The 16,448-nt window shown below is 43.7% G+C and overlaps 1 protein-coding gene across 2 annotated transcripts; it reads left to right on the top strand.

Annotated features, from left to right (window-relative positions):
- Positions 1–1,064: 1,064 nt before the first annotated feature.
- On the top strand, positions 1,065–15,217 carry gpatch2 (G patch domain containing 2). Of its 2 annotated transcripts, none has more exons than XM_041865084.2 (10): positions 1,065–1,252; positions 1,857–2,091; positions 2,275–2,810; positions 3,082–3,146; positions 12,452–12,628; positions 12,898–13,012; positions 13,148–13,187; positions 13,316–13,380; positions 13,525–13,613; positions 14,085–15,217. In XM_041865084.2, the coding sequence occupies exons 1-10, from the start codon at positions 1,203–1,205 to the stop codon at positions 14,252–14,254; spliced, it is 1,542 nt and encodes a 513-aa protein (XP_041721018.1). In that variant the 5' UTR covers positions 1,065–1,202; the 3' UTR covers positions 14,255–15,217. The 2 variants fall into 2 exon arrangements, with proteins under 2 accessions (XP_041721018.1, XP_045067191.1); XM_045211256.1 differs by having other exon boundaries at positions 2,275–2,807.
- The last annotated feature ends 1,231 nt before the right edge of the window (positions 15,218–16,448 follow it).

The following is a 16,448-nucleotide window of genomic DNA, read 5'->3' on the forward strand; positions in this document are numbered from 1 at the left end:
TTTGTCACCTACCCAGAACAGACATCTGACTGGCTATTGGTCTGATTATGTCACCTTTGCTGCTATGGGTGATGTCAGCTTTGGGCTACTTGCTTCTCAATATTAATTTTGTTTTTGCTACAATGCATGTAACTCAAGCTGTATAAAAATACAATTGGGGCGGGAAAAAATTACTGCAAAGTGCAAACCAAACTGTATGTGAATATCTGTTGCTATTCGTCAAAAACAGTTTTTTTTAATGACTTTGATGTTATGGTCATACTGAAGGCTACAATGTTGTTTTTCCAAATTATTTATTTAATATTTTTGTTGTACTGAATATATTTACAGATGTTATGCCATGGACTTTACATACCAGTTTGTACATCATCATGAACATTGATTTGTACCATCATATAATTTGTAATAAACTGATTTCAGTCATAAATGCTGTATTTTATTCTAGATGTTATATTTAACAACAACAAAAAAAATGAATGATGACATATAGAACAATTGTACACTACTGCTGCATCATGGTGTCAGTCTTTCTAGAGACAGATGGATTGCCTCCCACAATGTACCAAATAATGTTTGAGCTTATAGTCCTGGAACAGTGCTGTCGCTGCCCTAGGTCTGGGATTTCTGAGACTATCATGTTGTGGGTAGGCCTACACTTTGGGAAGGAGTGGGGAGTTTGGAACAAAAGAGCAAAGCCTAGGTAACATCTTAGATTGTTATTGTTCTGATGGGAGGAATTGTAATTGAATTGTTCCATCAAACTAAACTATGGCTCCCCATAAAACCATGTCTGCCCTTGGGTCGTAAGCATCACCGTGGCTCACAGATGTTGTAGGCCAGACCCACACCAAATCTCTAAATCTCTGCTATGTGACAATATTTGAAGATTGCTGTCCACCAATGATCCCCAACCAAACAGAGATTTTGCAATTTTGTCAAGAACTTCAAGAATGGATAGCCTAATGTTTCCTCAGGTGTACAAAGCATGGACTCCCACAAAGTTGGTGGAGAGACACTTCAGTCCAGTAGGTGGCAGTAATGCACCATTAACGTTGGTAGCCAACCACAACACAACAGAAGAAAAAGTGTCTCGACTGCGTTTTCGCAGATTTGTTAGGCTAGCTTTGTAATAATGGTTACTCCCTTATTTAGACGTGTTCCCGTTATTTTTGGTTAAAAGTAACAGGCTTTGGGGGGCATTAATGTTCGGTGCAGCTAATTTAAAGACCTTCAGTAAAGCGGGAACCAGCTGGTAAGTGATGTCTGAGAAAATTGCTAGCTAGCTAGCTAGCCAGCTGATTAGCATAGCTAGCTAGCTACCTGGCAGGACAGCTGCTTATATTTTGATGACATTACAACGTTCATCGGCTACCTAGCTATCAGATGTTGACATTTTGACAGCAAAATGGGCCACTAACGATAAGTAACAAATTGCGAGTCTGTGGCTCTAGATTTAGCTAACTAGCTTGCTTTTCTTTTGTGGTTTAGCCAACTATGCTAGCTTTTAAATGTGGGTCAGATCTCCATGGATTGGATTAACACATTGGCTGTTCCTGGGCCGTCTAACCCAAACTCTGCATGCAAGTTCATCCAACATTTGGCTGCCGTTAATACCTAGCTAGCATTAAGATGGTATGTGCACTGGAACACCTTTCATTACAGATAATAATACTATTAGATATATGCCAGGTTATACTCATGCCATGGGACAGTTTTCCACACTGACATGTTAATATAGGATAGTAGTGTACACAAACACACACACGATTTGGGCTATACACACACAAATATATATATTCTTCACCGTTTGTACCACACGCTAACACCTCCTTTCTCTCCTTCCCGGGACACTTTAGCCGGACGATGGACGAGCTGGTCCATGACCTGGTGTCGGCGCTGGAGGAGAGCTCGGAGCAGGCGGCGCGGGGGGGCTTCGGGGATGGGGGGGACCACGCGCTGGCCGTGGGCTGCCTGCTGAAGAGACAGGCCCGGAAACGCCGAGGGAGGAAGAGACGCTCTGACAATCCCCACCCGCCCTGGGAGACTGGCCACCTCAGTGAGGGCTCCGAGTCCAGCCTGGACGAACACAAGGTTTGGAGGGGGTCTCGGGCGGTCCAGGTCCTCAATAAACCTCACTTATCTTATTGTAATTGTAAAGGAACAGTACCTTGGTAACTGTACAGTAAGCAGATTCCTTATGAAAACAGATACTGTCTAACTGGCATGTGTCTTTCCTCTTTCTATACTTCTCTTCCCTCGCTCACTTCCTGTCAGGACTACCGCGCCACCACAGGCAGCGTTGCCAGCAGTAACAGCCATGCCCGTGACAACAGCGACTCTGACGAGCAGCTGGGGCCCAAGCGCCGTACCCCCCTGAACCCTGACACAGGACGTGGCAAGCGCCCCCTCTGGCAGGATGACCTAGGAGGAGTGGGGAGCACAGAGGGGTCCCGCAGTTTGAGACGACGGCGCAAGGTCAAACGCATGGCCGTCGATCCCCCTCTGGAGCCAGTGACTTCAAATAGCACCACCACCATGCTAGGTCCCCCGCCTGTCCCCAAGCCCCACGCAGGGTGCAGGATCCCTGGGGTGAGCGCGGCTGAGGGCAGGGCGGGGATGGAGCTCACTGGTGGTGGAGTTGGAGGAGGGAAGAGCAGGGTGAAGAAGAGGAAACTGGCAGCCCACAGGCTCGGGCTGGAGGTGACTGATGTGGTGGAAAGTGGGGATGCCATTATGCGGCAGGCGGGGCCCAAGGACAAGATGGAGTTTGAGGAGCAGAAGGGCTCAGATGAGGACATGAGTGACAGGTGGTTAGTGTTTCTCTTGTCTGTTTTGTTTCCCTGCTCCTTTGTGTAGGCCTATACGTTCACAGGTACACTCACCTGGTTGAAAAGCAGTGTTTGGGAGGCTTGTTTAAGGTTATTCTCCCCACAGCAAGTCTCCTTCTACCTCAGAGGTTTCGCTGTATGATGGACAATGAAAATTGACTTCAGACTTTTCTTGTTTACCCATCATCTCTCCTTCTCACACTCCCATCTTTTCTCCTTCATCTCTCTCTTTCTCTGTCTCTCTCTTTGTTAGTGAGACCAGCAGTGTGAGCAACAGTAGTGATGGTGGACTGTACACCAATGATGAGGGGAGGCAAGGTAATCAATCTATTTTACTGGCCACCAAATCTTGCCATTTACAGGGATGGCGGAAGAAGGGGTGCGGTAGCACCCCCTGGTCTACCGCACCTTTGAACTTGAGATTCATCAGTAACTGAAATCTGGACACTGACTGTAGGCCTATAACCTCTCACATGTAGCCTAAAATAAAATTAATTTGTGCAGAATTAAGTATTTATTGCAGTGCAGTGACACACCTAATGTTAATTTTGTCTCTGGAACAGAAATGTAGAAATATGTCTTTCAGCATCTCTTGAGCGATTGCAAGTGGGCAGATACGAATAGGGGCCGTGTGTAAATGTGCAATATTATGCAATTGACACTTTCATAAAAGCAGACCGTATTAAAATCACAAGACTCCAAAAGACAAGATGGCGTATTGAATACACAGCGGTGCGAATCACCTCAAGATAGAAACATAATATTCAATATCAGTAAGTTAGACTATATACAGTGAGGGGGAAAAAGTATTTTGATCCCCTGCTGATTTTGTACGTTTGCCCACTGACAAAGACATGATCAGTCTATAATTTTAATGGTAGGTTTATTTGAACAGTGAGAGACAGAATAACAACAAAAAACCCAGAAAAACGCATTTGTCAAAAAAAATTATTAATTTATTTGCATTTTAATGAGGGAAATAAGTATTTGACCCCTCTGCAAAACATGACTTAGTACTTGGTGGCAAAACCCTTGTTGGCAATCACAGAGGTCAGACGTTTCTTGTAGTTGGCCACCAGGTTTGCACACATCTCAGGAGTGATTTTGTTCCACTCCTCTTTGCAGATCTTCTCCAAGTCATTAAGGTTTCGAGGCTGACGTTTGGCAACTCGACCCTTCTGCTCCCTCCACATATTTTCTATGGGATTAAGGTCTGGAGACTGGCTAGGCCACTCCAGGACCTTAATGTGCTTCTTCTTCAGCCACTCCTTTGTTGCCTTGGTCGTATGTTTTGGGTCATTGTCATGCTGGAATACCCATCCACGACCCATTTTCAATGCCCTGGCTGAGGGAAGGAGGTTCTTACCCAAGATTTGACGGTACATGGCCCTGTCCATCGTCCCTTTGATGCGGTGAAGTTGTCCTGTCCCCTTAGCAGAAAAACACCCCCAAAGCATAATGTTTCCACCTCCCATGTTTGACGGTGGGGATGGAGTTCTTGGGGTCATAGGCAGCATACCTCCTCCTCCAAACACGTTGAGTTGATGCCAAAGAGCTCGATTTTGGTCTCATCTGACCACAACACTTTCACCCAGTTCTCCTCTGAATCATTCAGATGTTCATTGGCAAACTTCAGACGGCCCTGTATATGTGGTTTCTTGAGCAGGGGGACCTTGCGGGCGCTGCAGGATTTCAGTCCTTCACGGCGTAGTTTGTTACCAATTGTTTTCTTGGTGACTATGATCCCAGCTGCCTTGAGATCATTGACAAGATCCTCCCATGTAGTTCTGGGCTGATTCCTCACCGTTCTCATGATCATTGCAACTCCACGAGGTGAGATCTTGCATGGAGCCCCAGGCCGAGGGAGATTGACAGTATTTTGTGTTTCTTCCATTTGCGAATAATCGCACCAACTGTTGTCACCTTCTCACCAAGCTGCTTGGCAATGGTCTTATAGCCCATTCCAGCCTTGTGTAGGTCTACAATCTTGTCCCTGACATCCTTGGAGAGCTCTTTGGTCTTGGCCATGGTGGAGAGTTTGGAATCTGATTGATTGATTGCTTCTGTGGACAGGTGTCTTTTATACAGGTAACAAACTGAGATTAGGAGCACTCCCTTTAAGAGTGTGCTCCTAATCTCAGCTCGTTACCTGTATAAAAGACACCTGGGAGCCAGAAATCTTTCTGATTGAGAGGGGGTCAAATACTTATTTCCCTCATTAAAATGCAAATCAATTTATAACATTTTTGACATGCGTTTTTCTGGATTTAAAAAATAATAATTCTGTCTCTCACTGTTCAAATAAACCTACCATTAAAATTATAGACTGATCATTTCTTTGTCAGTGGGCAAACGTACAAAATCAGCAGGGGATCAAATACTTTTTTCCCTCACTGTATTAGCACTTCATATATTCGCGGGTAATAACATTCAATCTGGATAATAACACAAAACAAATAATAAGGCTAGAGAAATGTATAGACAAATATTAAAGCAACACTCAAACATGACGGAGGATAAACGAGGAGAATCAATATCCAAGAGAAAACGCGACTCGTCGACTGATACAGATTATTTATGCTTTTCACCACTGGGACTGGTAAGTGTGGAAAGCGATCTGTTGAAGTTGATAAATGACAAACTGGGCATACTAGAGTTGGTCAGTAATGATGTAAATGAGTTGAAGGCGAGTCTTGAAATTAGTGATGAAAAAGCTGTGATAATGGAGAACGATACAAAAACTAAAAGGGACAGTCACTAAGATAGAAACGGACGTTAAGGAACTTAAAAAGGAGAACAACTTTCTGAGAGATGCCTTACTAGACATACAAACTAGATCGATGAGAGAAAATCTAGTACTTACGGGTATCCAAGAAAAACAAAGAGAGGTTACTGAAAAAATTGTGAAGGACTTCTTACTTACACCGCTTCAAATCCCACTCGAGGCTGTCGATAAAATCCAACTCAAACGTGTACACCGTTTCGGACAAAGAGGACAGAGATATGAGCGTCCAATCGTTGCCAAATTTGCTTTTTTTAAGGATAAAGTAATGGTTAAAAGCCTAGGTAAAAGACTTGCTGGCACGAAAATAGGCATGAACGATCAGTTCCAGAGGGAGATTGCAGAACAGTGCCAAGTTCTGTACCCAATCTACAAGGAAAATAGATTAAAAGGGAAGCGTGTTCCTCTCCTTGTCGATAAACTGTATATTGACAACCAAATGTTTCGCGACACAAAGACTACTCCATGGCTATTCTGAAAATTCTAATAGAGGAGCCGAATAATGGAACACCCAATACTAGCCATGGTAGGGATTGTAATAATAAAGCACATTTATAGTATTTTATAAAGGGATAAGACGGTATTACAAGAGAAGATAACAAGCAAAATAATACATCTTCAAATACAACTAATTAGAACTCAAGTACTCAATCAACATAGTGGAGATAAAAACATAGCAATCAGAAGGCATAGAAGGCACAGTATGTGTGGATGTATTGTGATGGAAGGTGTGGTGTGCGTTTTTGTGTTGGAATAAGTGTGGCGTTAAGTGAGTGAGAAAGGAAATGGTTGCATATCCCAGAACCAACGTGTGTCTGTGAGCAGGGGTTGTGAGAGAGAGCTTTCAATTTTGTGCTGATGAGGGATATACATTTCAAAATAAAGTATACATCTAATCTATTTTTTTATTGTCCTATCATGATGGAACGATCCCCAACCCTATATCCTAGAAACACACCTGAGCGACCCATACACCAAAGAGAAGTCCCCATCTGTTTTATGGCCTTGCTGTGAGTTGCCTATATGCATCCAAAACATAAAAATAAATGCGGTCAGAGACCTACTTGAGCAGCACCGCCCCCTCAAGATTCTGAGCCTGCCTGGCAGGGTTGGTCCTACAAAGCCAGAGCCCCCTGATGGGAGAGCATAATTTACAAGGAAATTCTCAAAGCTGCTAATGACAACCTTGATGACCTAGCCGGTGGGGATTCCGGTGGGCAACACTGGCTGCAGTAACCCATGGGGAGGTGGTCACACTTGAACAATCAGAGAGGGGGCATATTATTGTGGCCCTGGTGGCACAAAATAATCAAAGGTCTGACTGCACGGAGATGCTTGGGAAAAATGGTTACAACGGGGGACCAGAGTGTTTGTGTCTCGGGGGAAGAGAAGAGGGGGGGATCTGATCTCCATCACCTAGGACTTGACATACAGTGAGGGGAAAGAAGTATTTGATCCCCTGCTGATTTTGTACGTTTGCCCACTGACAAAGACATGATCAGTCTATAATTTTAATGGTAGGTTTATTTGAACAGTGAGAGACAGAATAACAACAACAAAAATCCAGAAAAACGCATGGCAAAAATTTTATAAATTGATTTGCATCTTAATGAGGGAAATAAGTATTTGACCCCTCTGCAAAACATGACTTAGTACTTGGTGGCAAAACCCTTGTTGGCAATCACAGAGGTCAGACGTTTCTTGTAGTTGGCCACCAGGTTTGCACACATCTCAGGAGGGATTTTGTTCCACTCCTCTTTGCAGATCTTCTCCAAGTCATTAAGGTTTCGAGGCTGACGTTTGGCAACTCAAACCTTCAGCTCCCTCCACAGATTTTCTATGGGATTAAGGTCTGGAGACTGGCTAGGCCACTCCAGGACCTTAATGTGCTTCTTCTTCAGCCACTCCTTTGTTGCCTTGGCCGTGTGTTTTGGGTCATTGTCATGCTGGAATACCCATCCACGACCCATTTTCAATGCCCTGGCTGAGGGAAGGAGGTTCTCACCCAAGATTTGAAGGTACATGGCCCCGTCCATCGTCCCTTTGATGCGGTGAAGTTGTCCTGTCCCCTTAGCAGAAAAACACCCCAAAGCATAATGTTTCTACCTCCATGTTTGATGGTGTTCTTGGGGTCATAGGCAGCATTCCTCCTCCTCCAAACACGGCGAGTTGAGTTGATGCCAAAGAGCTCGATTTTGGTCTCATCTGACCACAACACTTTCACCCAGTTCTCCTCTGAATCATTCAGATGTTCATTGGCAAACTTTAGACGGGCCTGTATATGTGCTTTCTTGAGCAGGGGGACCTTGCGGGCGCTACAGGATTTCAGTCCTTCACGGCGTAGTGTGTTACCAATTGTTTTCTTGGTGACTATGGTCCCAGCTGCCTTGAGATCATTGACAAGATCCTCCCGTGTAGTTCTGGGCTGATTCCTCACCGTTCTCATGATCATTGCAACTCCACAAGGTGAGATCTTGCATGGAGCCCCAGGCCGAGGGAGATTGACAGTTATTTTGTGTTTCTTCCATTTGTGAATAATCGCACCAACTGTTGTCACCTTCTCACCAAGCTGCTTGGCGATGGTCTTGTAGCCCATTCCAGCCTTGTGTAGGTCTACAATCTTATCCCTGACATCCTTGGAGAGCTCTTTGGTCTTGGCCATGGTGGAGAGTTTGGAATCTGATTGATTGCTTCAGTGGACAGGTGTCTTTTATACAGGTAACAAGCTGAGATTAGGAGCACTCCCTTTAAGAGTGTGCTCCTAATCTCAGTTTGTTACCTGTATAAAAGACATGGGAGCCAGAAATCTTTCTGATTGAGAGGGGTTCAAATACTTATTTCCCTCATTAAAATGCAAATTAATTTATAACATTTTTGGCATGCGTTTTTCTGGATTTTTTTGTTATTCTGTCTCTCACTGTTCAAATAAACCTACCATTAAAATTATAGACTGATCATTTCTTTGTCAGTGGGCAAACGTACAAAATCAGCAGGGGATCAAATACTTTTTTCCCTCACTGTAGATTAATCAAATCTCACATTGTTGTCAATTTTTGCTAAATCTTGCATGCTTTTTTTATAAAGCTGTAACTGTATATGCATTCGTAAATCAGGTCCTTTCTTGAGTTGGGCTCTGGGATGTAAGAACTGTTGAGCATCTGATCTTATGGTTTAGTGTGTGTGTGTTTATCCCACGTCTGTTGCAAGGGGGTAAGGATGTTAGGGAGAATATAGGATGAAGCACAATAATTGTTTGCTAAAATAATAATTGCTTGACAAAAATGTAATGTAATACAATGGCAATCCAGGTTATAGGTAACAATCCTACGCATTAACTACCAACATTATTACGAATATTAATTGATAATGATGGAAATTAAGATATGCAAGATATTTGAATAGATATATATTTTTAAATAGCTATATATGTATATTGAGGTGAGAGCGTTGGAAATGCTTTTGGCGGTTGACCTGCTTCTGTTTTGTGGGTGGCTCTGTGTGCTGTTTTCGATGGATGGGTCCTGGCCTCTCGGGGGCCTAGGGATCCGGGGGGACGGGGGTGGTATGCCGATCACTGGGATGACGGCCCAACTTGGGATGGGGAGGGGCTTTAGCGGGGGGAATAGTGGAGAACAATTGGAGGGTTACTTAGTAGCAATGCAAATATCATGGTACAGCTACAGTGGGGAAAAAAAGTATTTAGTCAGCCACCAATTGTGCAAGTTCTCCCACTTAAAAAGATGAGCGAGGCCTGTAATTTTCATCATAGGTACACGTCAACTATGACAGACAAAATGAGATTTTTTTTTCTTCAGAAAATCACATTGTAGGATTTTTAATGAATTTATTTGCAAATTATGGTGGAAAATAAGTATTTGGTCAATAACAGAAGTTTCTCAATACTTTGTTATATACCTTTTGTTGGCAATGACACAGGTCAAACGTTTTCTGTAAGTCTTCACAAGGTTTTCACACACTGTTGCTGGTATTTTGGCCCATTCCTCCATGCAGATCTCCTCTAGAGCAGTGATGTTTTGGGGGCTGTCGCTGGGCAACACAGACTTTCAACTCCCCTCCAAAGATTTTCTATGGGGTTGAGATCTGGAGACTGGCTAGGCCACTCCAGGACCTTGAAATGCTTCTTACGAAGCCACTCCTTCGTTGCCCGGGCGGAGTGTTTGGGATCATTGTCATGCTGAAAGACCCAGCCACGTTTCATCTTCAATGCCCTTGCTGATGGAAGGAGGTTTTCACTCAAAATCTCACGATACATGGCCCCATTCATTCTTTCCTTTACACGGATCAGTCGTCCTGGTCCCTTTGCAGAAAAACAGCCCCAAAGCATGATGTTTCCACCCCCATGCTTCACAGTAGGTATGGTGTTCTTTGGATGCAACTCAGCATTCTTTGTCCTCCAAACACGACGAGTTGAGTTTTTACCAAAAAGTTCTATTTTGGTTTCATCTGACCATATGACATTCTCCCAATCCTCTTCTGGATCATCCAAATGCACTCTAGCAAACTTCAGACGGGCCTGGACATGTACTGGCTTAAGCAGGGGGACACGTCTGGCACTGCAGGATTTGAGTCCCTGGCGGCGTAGTGTGTTACTGATGGTAGGCTGAGAGAGGCCTGTAATTTTCATCATAGGTACACGTCAACTATGACAGACAAATTGAGGGGGAAAAATCCAGAAAATCACATTGTAGGATTTTTTATGAATTTATTTGCAAATTATGGTGGAAAATAAGTATTTGGTCACCTACAAACAAGCAAGATTTCTGGCTCTCACAGACCTGTAACTTCTTCTTTAAGAGGCTCCTCTGTCCTCCACACGTTACCTGTATTAATGGCACCTGTTTGAACTTGTTATCAGTATAAAAGACACCTCTCCACAACCTCAAACAGTCACACTCCAAACTCCACTATGGCCAAGACCAAAAAGCTGTCAAAGGACACCAGAAACAAAATTGTAGACCTGCACTAGGCTGGGAAGACTGAATCTGCAATAGGTAAGCAGCTTGGTTTGAAGAAATCAACTGTGGGAGCAATTATTAGGAAATGGAAGACATACAAGACCACTGATAATCTTCCTTGATCTGGGCTCCACGCAAGATCTCACCCCGTGGGGTCAAAATGATCACAAGAACGGTGAGCAAAAATCCCAGAACCACACGGGGGGACCTAGTGAATGACCCAGCAGAGAGCTGGGACCAAAGTAACAAAGCCTACCATCAGTAACACACTACGCCGCCAGGGACTCAAATCCTGCAGTGCCAGACGTGTCCCCCTGCTTAAGCCAGTACATGCCCAGGCCCGTCTGAAGTTTGCTAGAGTGCATTTGGATGATCCAGAAGAGGATTGGGAGAATGTCATATGGTCAGATGAAACCAAAATATAACTTTTTGGTAAAAACTCAACTCGTCGTGTTTGGAGGACAAAGAATGCTGAGTTGCATCCAAAGAACACCATACCTACTGTGAAGCATGGGGGTGGAAACCTCATGCTTTGGGGCTGTTTTTCTGCAAAGGGACCAGGACGACTGATCCGTGCAAAGGAAAGAATGAATGGGGCCATGTATCGTGAGATTTTGAGTGAAAACCTCCTTCCATCAGCAAGGGCCTTGAAGATGAAACGTGGCTGGGTCTTTCAGCATGACAATGATCCCAAACACACCGCCCGGGCAACGAAGGAGTGGCTTCGTAAGAAGCATTTCAAGGTCCTGGAGTGGCCTAGCCAGTCTCCAGATCTCAACCCCATAGAAAATATTTGGAGGGAGTTGAAAGTCCATGATTGCCCAGCGACAGCCCCAAAACATCACTGCTCTAGAGGAGATCTGCATGGAGGAATGGGCCAAAATACCAGCAACAGTGTATGAAAACCTTGTGAAGACTTACAGAAAACGTTTGACCTGTGTCATTGAAACAAAGGTTATATAACAAAGTATTGAGAAACTTTTGTTATTGACCAAATACTTATTTTCCACCATAATTTGCAAATAAATTCATTAAAAATCCTACAATGTGATTTTCTGGATTTTTTTGTCTCATTTTTGTCTGTCATAGTTGATGTGTACCTATGATGAAAATAACAGGCCTCTCATCTTTTTAAGTGGGAGAACTTGCACAATTGGTGGCTGACTAAATACTTTTTTCCCCCACTGTATATATATATATATGTGTGTGCGGGGGGGGGGAAACATGGGGGATTGGAAGTGATGCAGACAATTACATTGATGGAAGTTACAATCTGTCTGCAATATTAAAGCAGATTTTTTTTATTCACATAACATTATGCATCCAAGATGAGCTGAAATCTAATTTGAAACTTGTTGTATCGTTGTACAGCCTTTATTTCAACATGTCCTTTGAAAATCTTGCAAGAGAAGAATCATTACCTTGTGTTAGAGCTTTTCTCCCAGAACCCTAGATGTCTCATGCTGTGAGAGAAGCAGTAATGGATGAGACAACTTTACAGACGTCAACTATATTATTGATGCATTCATTCAATCAATCAATTTATAACATTTTCATTTGTTGTCAGTACTGATTTATAGGTCAGCCAGTTATGACCGAAGACAAGCTGCATGTATCTAATTATAAACAAGTTGACAAACAAATAGCCTTCCAAATATCTGAAATTATAGGCAGAAACATATTTAAATGAGTATTATTTAAAAACATTTTCTACACCCACTGCGTATGTCATTTATACAGTGTTATCAACAAGAATAAAACATGTCTTAAAAAAGTTGGTCCAAAATCTAAATAAGTAAATGTTTTGTATGGAACCTATTTTCTCAGCCCTGACCTTTTAACCTCTGCCTCCTCCCGTCTCCCAGGTGACGATGAGCAGAGTGACTGGTTCTATGAGGGGGAGCCGGGGGGAGCATGTGGGGTGGCGGGGGTGATTCCCTGGTGGGAGAGAGAGGCAGGGGAGGAACTGGACCTGGCTGACCCTGTCTTCAACAGCATCCTCACCGGATCCTTTCCCATAATGAGCCCCGGGGCACAGAGAGGTAGCTGGACCCAGACCTGTCTTTTTATATGTCTGCCTGTTTGTTTGTATCTCTGGGCCCAGTACCATTTTGATTACTAGTCCCGCTTGTCACTCTTTTTCTTTGCATGATGGTAGAATGAATTTTATACAAAGAAGAGTTGTGATCTGTCATATGGCCAGTAGGGGGCATTTACTGCACAGGGTTTATCATGTAGCCTCTACAGCTGCCGTAGCGTTTCCCCTATTCCAGTCTATGATGTGTGCACTCTGCTGCCTCTCCTGTGGCAGGGTTCCAGGCCAGGCTGAGCCGGCTTCATGGTGGGCCCCAGGGCCAGGCTTCTCAGCGCAGCTCAGGACAAGCCTTCAACGAGCGGCTGGGACGACACCACCAGGACTCGCATGAGTCAGTCTACTTTACCTCCCTCACAGTCACCTGACTTGTAGAATATCTGTCTACACATTATTTATTTTCTGTATTTTTCTCTATTTGACGTGACTGTGTGCAAATAAACTAAACGAACCTATGTGTCCTCCACAGCCCATGGTTTAGTCCAGGGTCTAGAAGAGAACATGGACAGGTAAGACATGTTTATCACTTAGCTGCACCTTCAGAACAGTACCGGCTGTTATACATTTATGGCTGATAATGCCCAGATAGATGTATTTTACATTTGCTATTGGCTTTTCATTTCTTCTCTCTCTCTAGATGCACTGGGACTCATGGTCAGACAGAGGCCATCGGAGGAGCTGCTCAGTAAAGACGGCCAGCAGGTACAGGAGGAATGATCCAATCAGCGAAGGATCTAACAGACAAATGATACAGCTGTTCCATCCACAACAGCACATTGTTTCTAGGATGTTGCCAACAGATGGATGCTAATGAATGAGGCTTATTTCCTGGTTGTGGTTCTGCAGGCAGACGAGTGGTCACCTGGGGTCTCTGTGTACGGGGGACGTCAAGAGGAGACGCAAAGCAGCACCCCTTGGCTTACCTCCACCCACAGGTAAACTCTTTGACACACACCACTGCACTCACTGACACACTCCCAATCCCCCCCCCACCTCACCATCCCCTGTTAAATCCAGTTTTAGCTCTCAACCCTCCTCCCTAACCTGGATTGGACAGTAGTCAGTTGGCAGGCTCTGCAGTCACAGAGAGATACCAGATTAACCCTAAGCCAATCACGGCTGTGTATCCCAAACCCTCTCCTGCTCCCTTCCCAACCTTCACCTCTACCTCTGTTAGTAGTGTGTTTTAGGTGAGTGGAAAATGTTAATACCAGGAGGGGGAATGAAATTGCTTAATCAATAAGCCTTAAGCCTTCATCAAGATCATTTGCTCTGCTCGTATCTCTTTCAGTCTCTCCTTCCTTCTCTTATGTCTCGCTCTCCCCCTCTAACATACTCTCCTCTTATTTCCATCTCTTCTTATGTTGTAACTCTGTGTTCCTGTTCTTTTATCTCTCCTTCTCTAGGGGTGGTAGGTGAGAGTGCGGTGCCCATCCCAGAGACCAACATGGGCAACCGGATGCTGCAGAGTATGGGCTGGAGCCCCGGCATGGGCCTGGGTCCGGAGGGCAGGGGCATCACCGAGCCCGTTCGGGCCACACAGAGACCCAAGGGAGCGGGTCTGGGTTTTAACTGAGCCTCAGGCTTTAGGCCCCAACTGAACAGGCCAGGCCAGTAGGCCTCGATGGACATGGACCCTACTGAGAGCAGGGAGGACTGTGGTCAACACGCTCTGGGAAGGATACTCTGATAGAGCAGCAGAGCTGGAAGGATGCAAGTCAGCAAGAACAGTTTTAGCTAATAGGAAGACAGAAAGGAAAATCTGAGGTGGGAAACCCAACGCTCCATGCACTTCCACTCTAACCAGGGCCGAAACTCAGAGGGAAAGTTTTGGCCCTGGTTAGACTGAAAGTGCATGGAGCGTTGGGTTTCCCACCTCAGATTTGTACTCGGGATGTCCAACGTTTCTACCAGGGAAAAGAGAAGGAATGAATAGAAGACAACCAGGCATTGTATTTGAGTTTGATTGTATGCTACTAGCCAGGTTGTTGGACTGTGTGTACTGCACAGCACACTAAAAGGCTCAGTTTCACCAGAAAATCATTTCTCTTCAATCAATGGTTATTGTTCTGATAATGCACAGGATGACAAAAAATATATTTTAGGTGAATATCCTTGTACGCATCAAAATCACTATTGTGTGTGCATGTGGTGGAAGTAATATTTGCTTTTAAATATGTTTTGCAACACTACATTACGTTGGCGTTATTCCAGGGTAACTATAATGGAATAACATATGCAGCTAGTTCTTACTGTGGGTTAGTACTAAAAGGTGATGGCTGAGTACTGCATTAGGTAAAGGTAATTACAATTGTCCTACTTGTAGTTTCTCTGGTATAGCGCTAATGTAATGTACTGGCAAATGTTTATTTTTTATGTCTTTAAACTATCAAATGGTTCCTTTGGGATATTGGTCAGTTATGTTAGATTGTGTAGATGACGATGATTATTTTATTTTTAAGACTCATTTTCTCCTCTCCTCTGCTCCTGACTGCATGTGCTCCCATAGAAACAGAATGAATCGAACTGGCGTCCCCATTCAAGTCAATGATTGCATAATGGGTGGACTGGCTGCCATTGCGAGTGTGCCCATAGGAGCAAAGCAGGAAGTAAAAGCAGGAAGTGTACCCATCAATATGTGTTGTGATTTTTTGATTCAACTCAACTGATTACAAAAATATATATTCCATTGCATGAGCCACATCAGTTAACATCAATTGAATGAACGTTCTACAAATTATTCAATACAGTACCAGGCAGCCACTGCGAGTGTACAAGTCAAATTGCCAGGAACATTCTATTCATCCTATTTCTATGTGTTGTGCTGCAGGGATGGGGCATTGTAAACTCGGTCCTGGTGCACATTTTGGTTTTTGCCCTAGCATTACACAGCTGATTCAAATAACCAACTCATCTCAACTCAAGCTTTGATTATTGTTTGCTACAACACCTTGCTTGTTGCACCTTGCTTGTTTTTTCATTAATCACTGTTAATACAGTCCCAAAATGTATTGCATGTCAGCAGTCAAGTTTTCAAGATATAGGATTTTCAAGAGGCAGTGTAACTTTCCACATCATTATGATGCATTTTTCCAAAAATTATATTTATTGAAAACTTGCTGACATGCAAAACATGTTGGGACTGTATCAACAGTGGACTAATGAAAGAAAGAAAAATAGATCGTTTTTTAAAGGATTATTCCTTTGAGTCAATGTTAACGCAGAAACGGACTCAACCGCATGAATGCCCGGCTGTCCCATCTTCATTCAGCTGTTATTTTATTTTCATGATGGTCTTCATTCATAACCATCGGTTATATACGGTAATTGTGCCAGCACTATAGATGGTATTCCTGAGGGAAGTGTCATGAATGATTCAGGAAATGAAATCATTGTATGTATGTATGGTGTTGAAGTAGAATGTTCAACCCCGAACACTCCAGAATAGTGTTTATTTTATTAAAGGGGCAGTGGAGTCAACTTGATTTCCTTTGTTGTTGTTTTTTGACATTTCCACACTGAGGTCGAAATAACACTCGGAAATTGAGAGAATTATCATATTGCCCCTTTTGTGTAAGGGCTGTTTGAAAAAAATGCCTGGAATTTCAGCCTGTTCAGGTGGGATGGAGTTTTTGGCCCAGATCATGACATCACAATCTGATCTAATTATTCTGACCAATGACCAGTCATCTTTTATTTGCATATCTATCCTCCTACTTTGAAGGGCTTAGTGGGGTAGGCTATAGTCTAGACCAGGGTTCTTCAATTCC

This window comes from Coregonus clupeaformis, chromosome 36 (assembly GCF_020615455.1).
Source record: "Coregonus clupeaformis isolate EN_2021a chromosome 36, ASM2061545v1, whole genome shotgun sequence".
In the NCBI taxonomy this organism is placed as follows: Eukaryota; Metazoa; Chordata; class Actinopteri; order Salmoniformes; family Salmonidae; genus Coregonus; species Coregonus clupeaformis.

Excerpts from the sequence above, each read along its gene's own strand:
- gpatch2 (XM_041865084.2), top strand. The coding sequence starts at position 1,203 with ATGTTCGGTGCAGCTAATTTAAAGACCTTCAGTAAAGCGGGAACCAGC. Across the intron at positions 13,188-13,315 it reads CTAGAAGAGAACATGGACAG|ATGCACTGGGACTCATGGTC; the intron begins GTAAGACATGTT and ends CTCTCTCTCTAG. Across the intron at positions 13,614-14,084 it reads TGGCTTACCTCCACCCACAG|GGGTGGTAGGTGAGAGTGCG; the intron begins GTAAACTCTTTG and ends CTCCTTCTCTAG.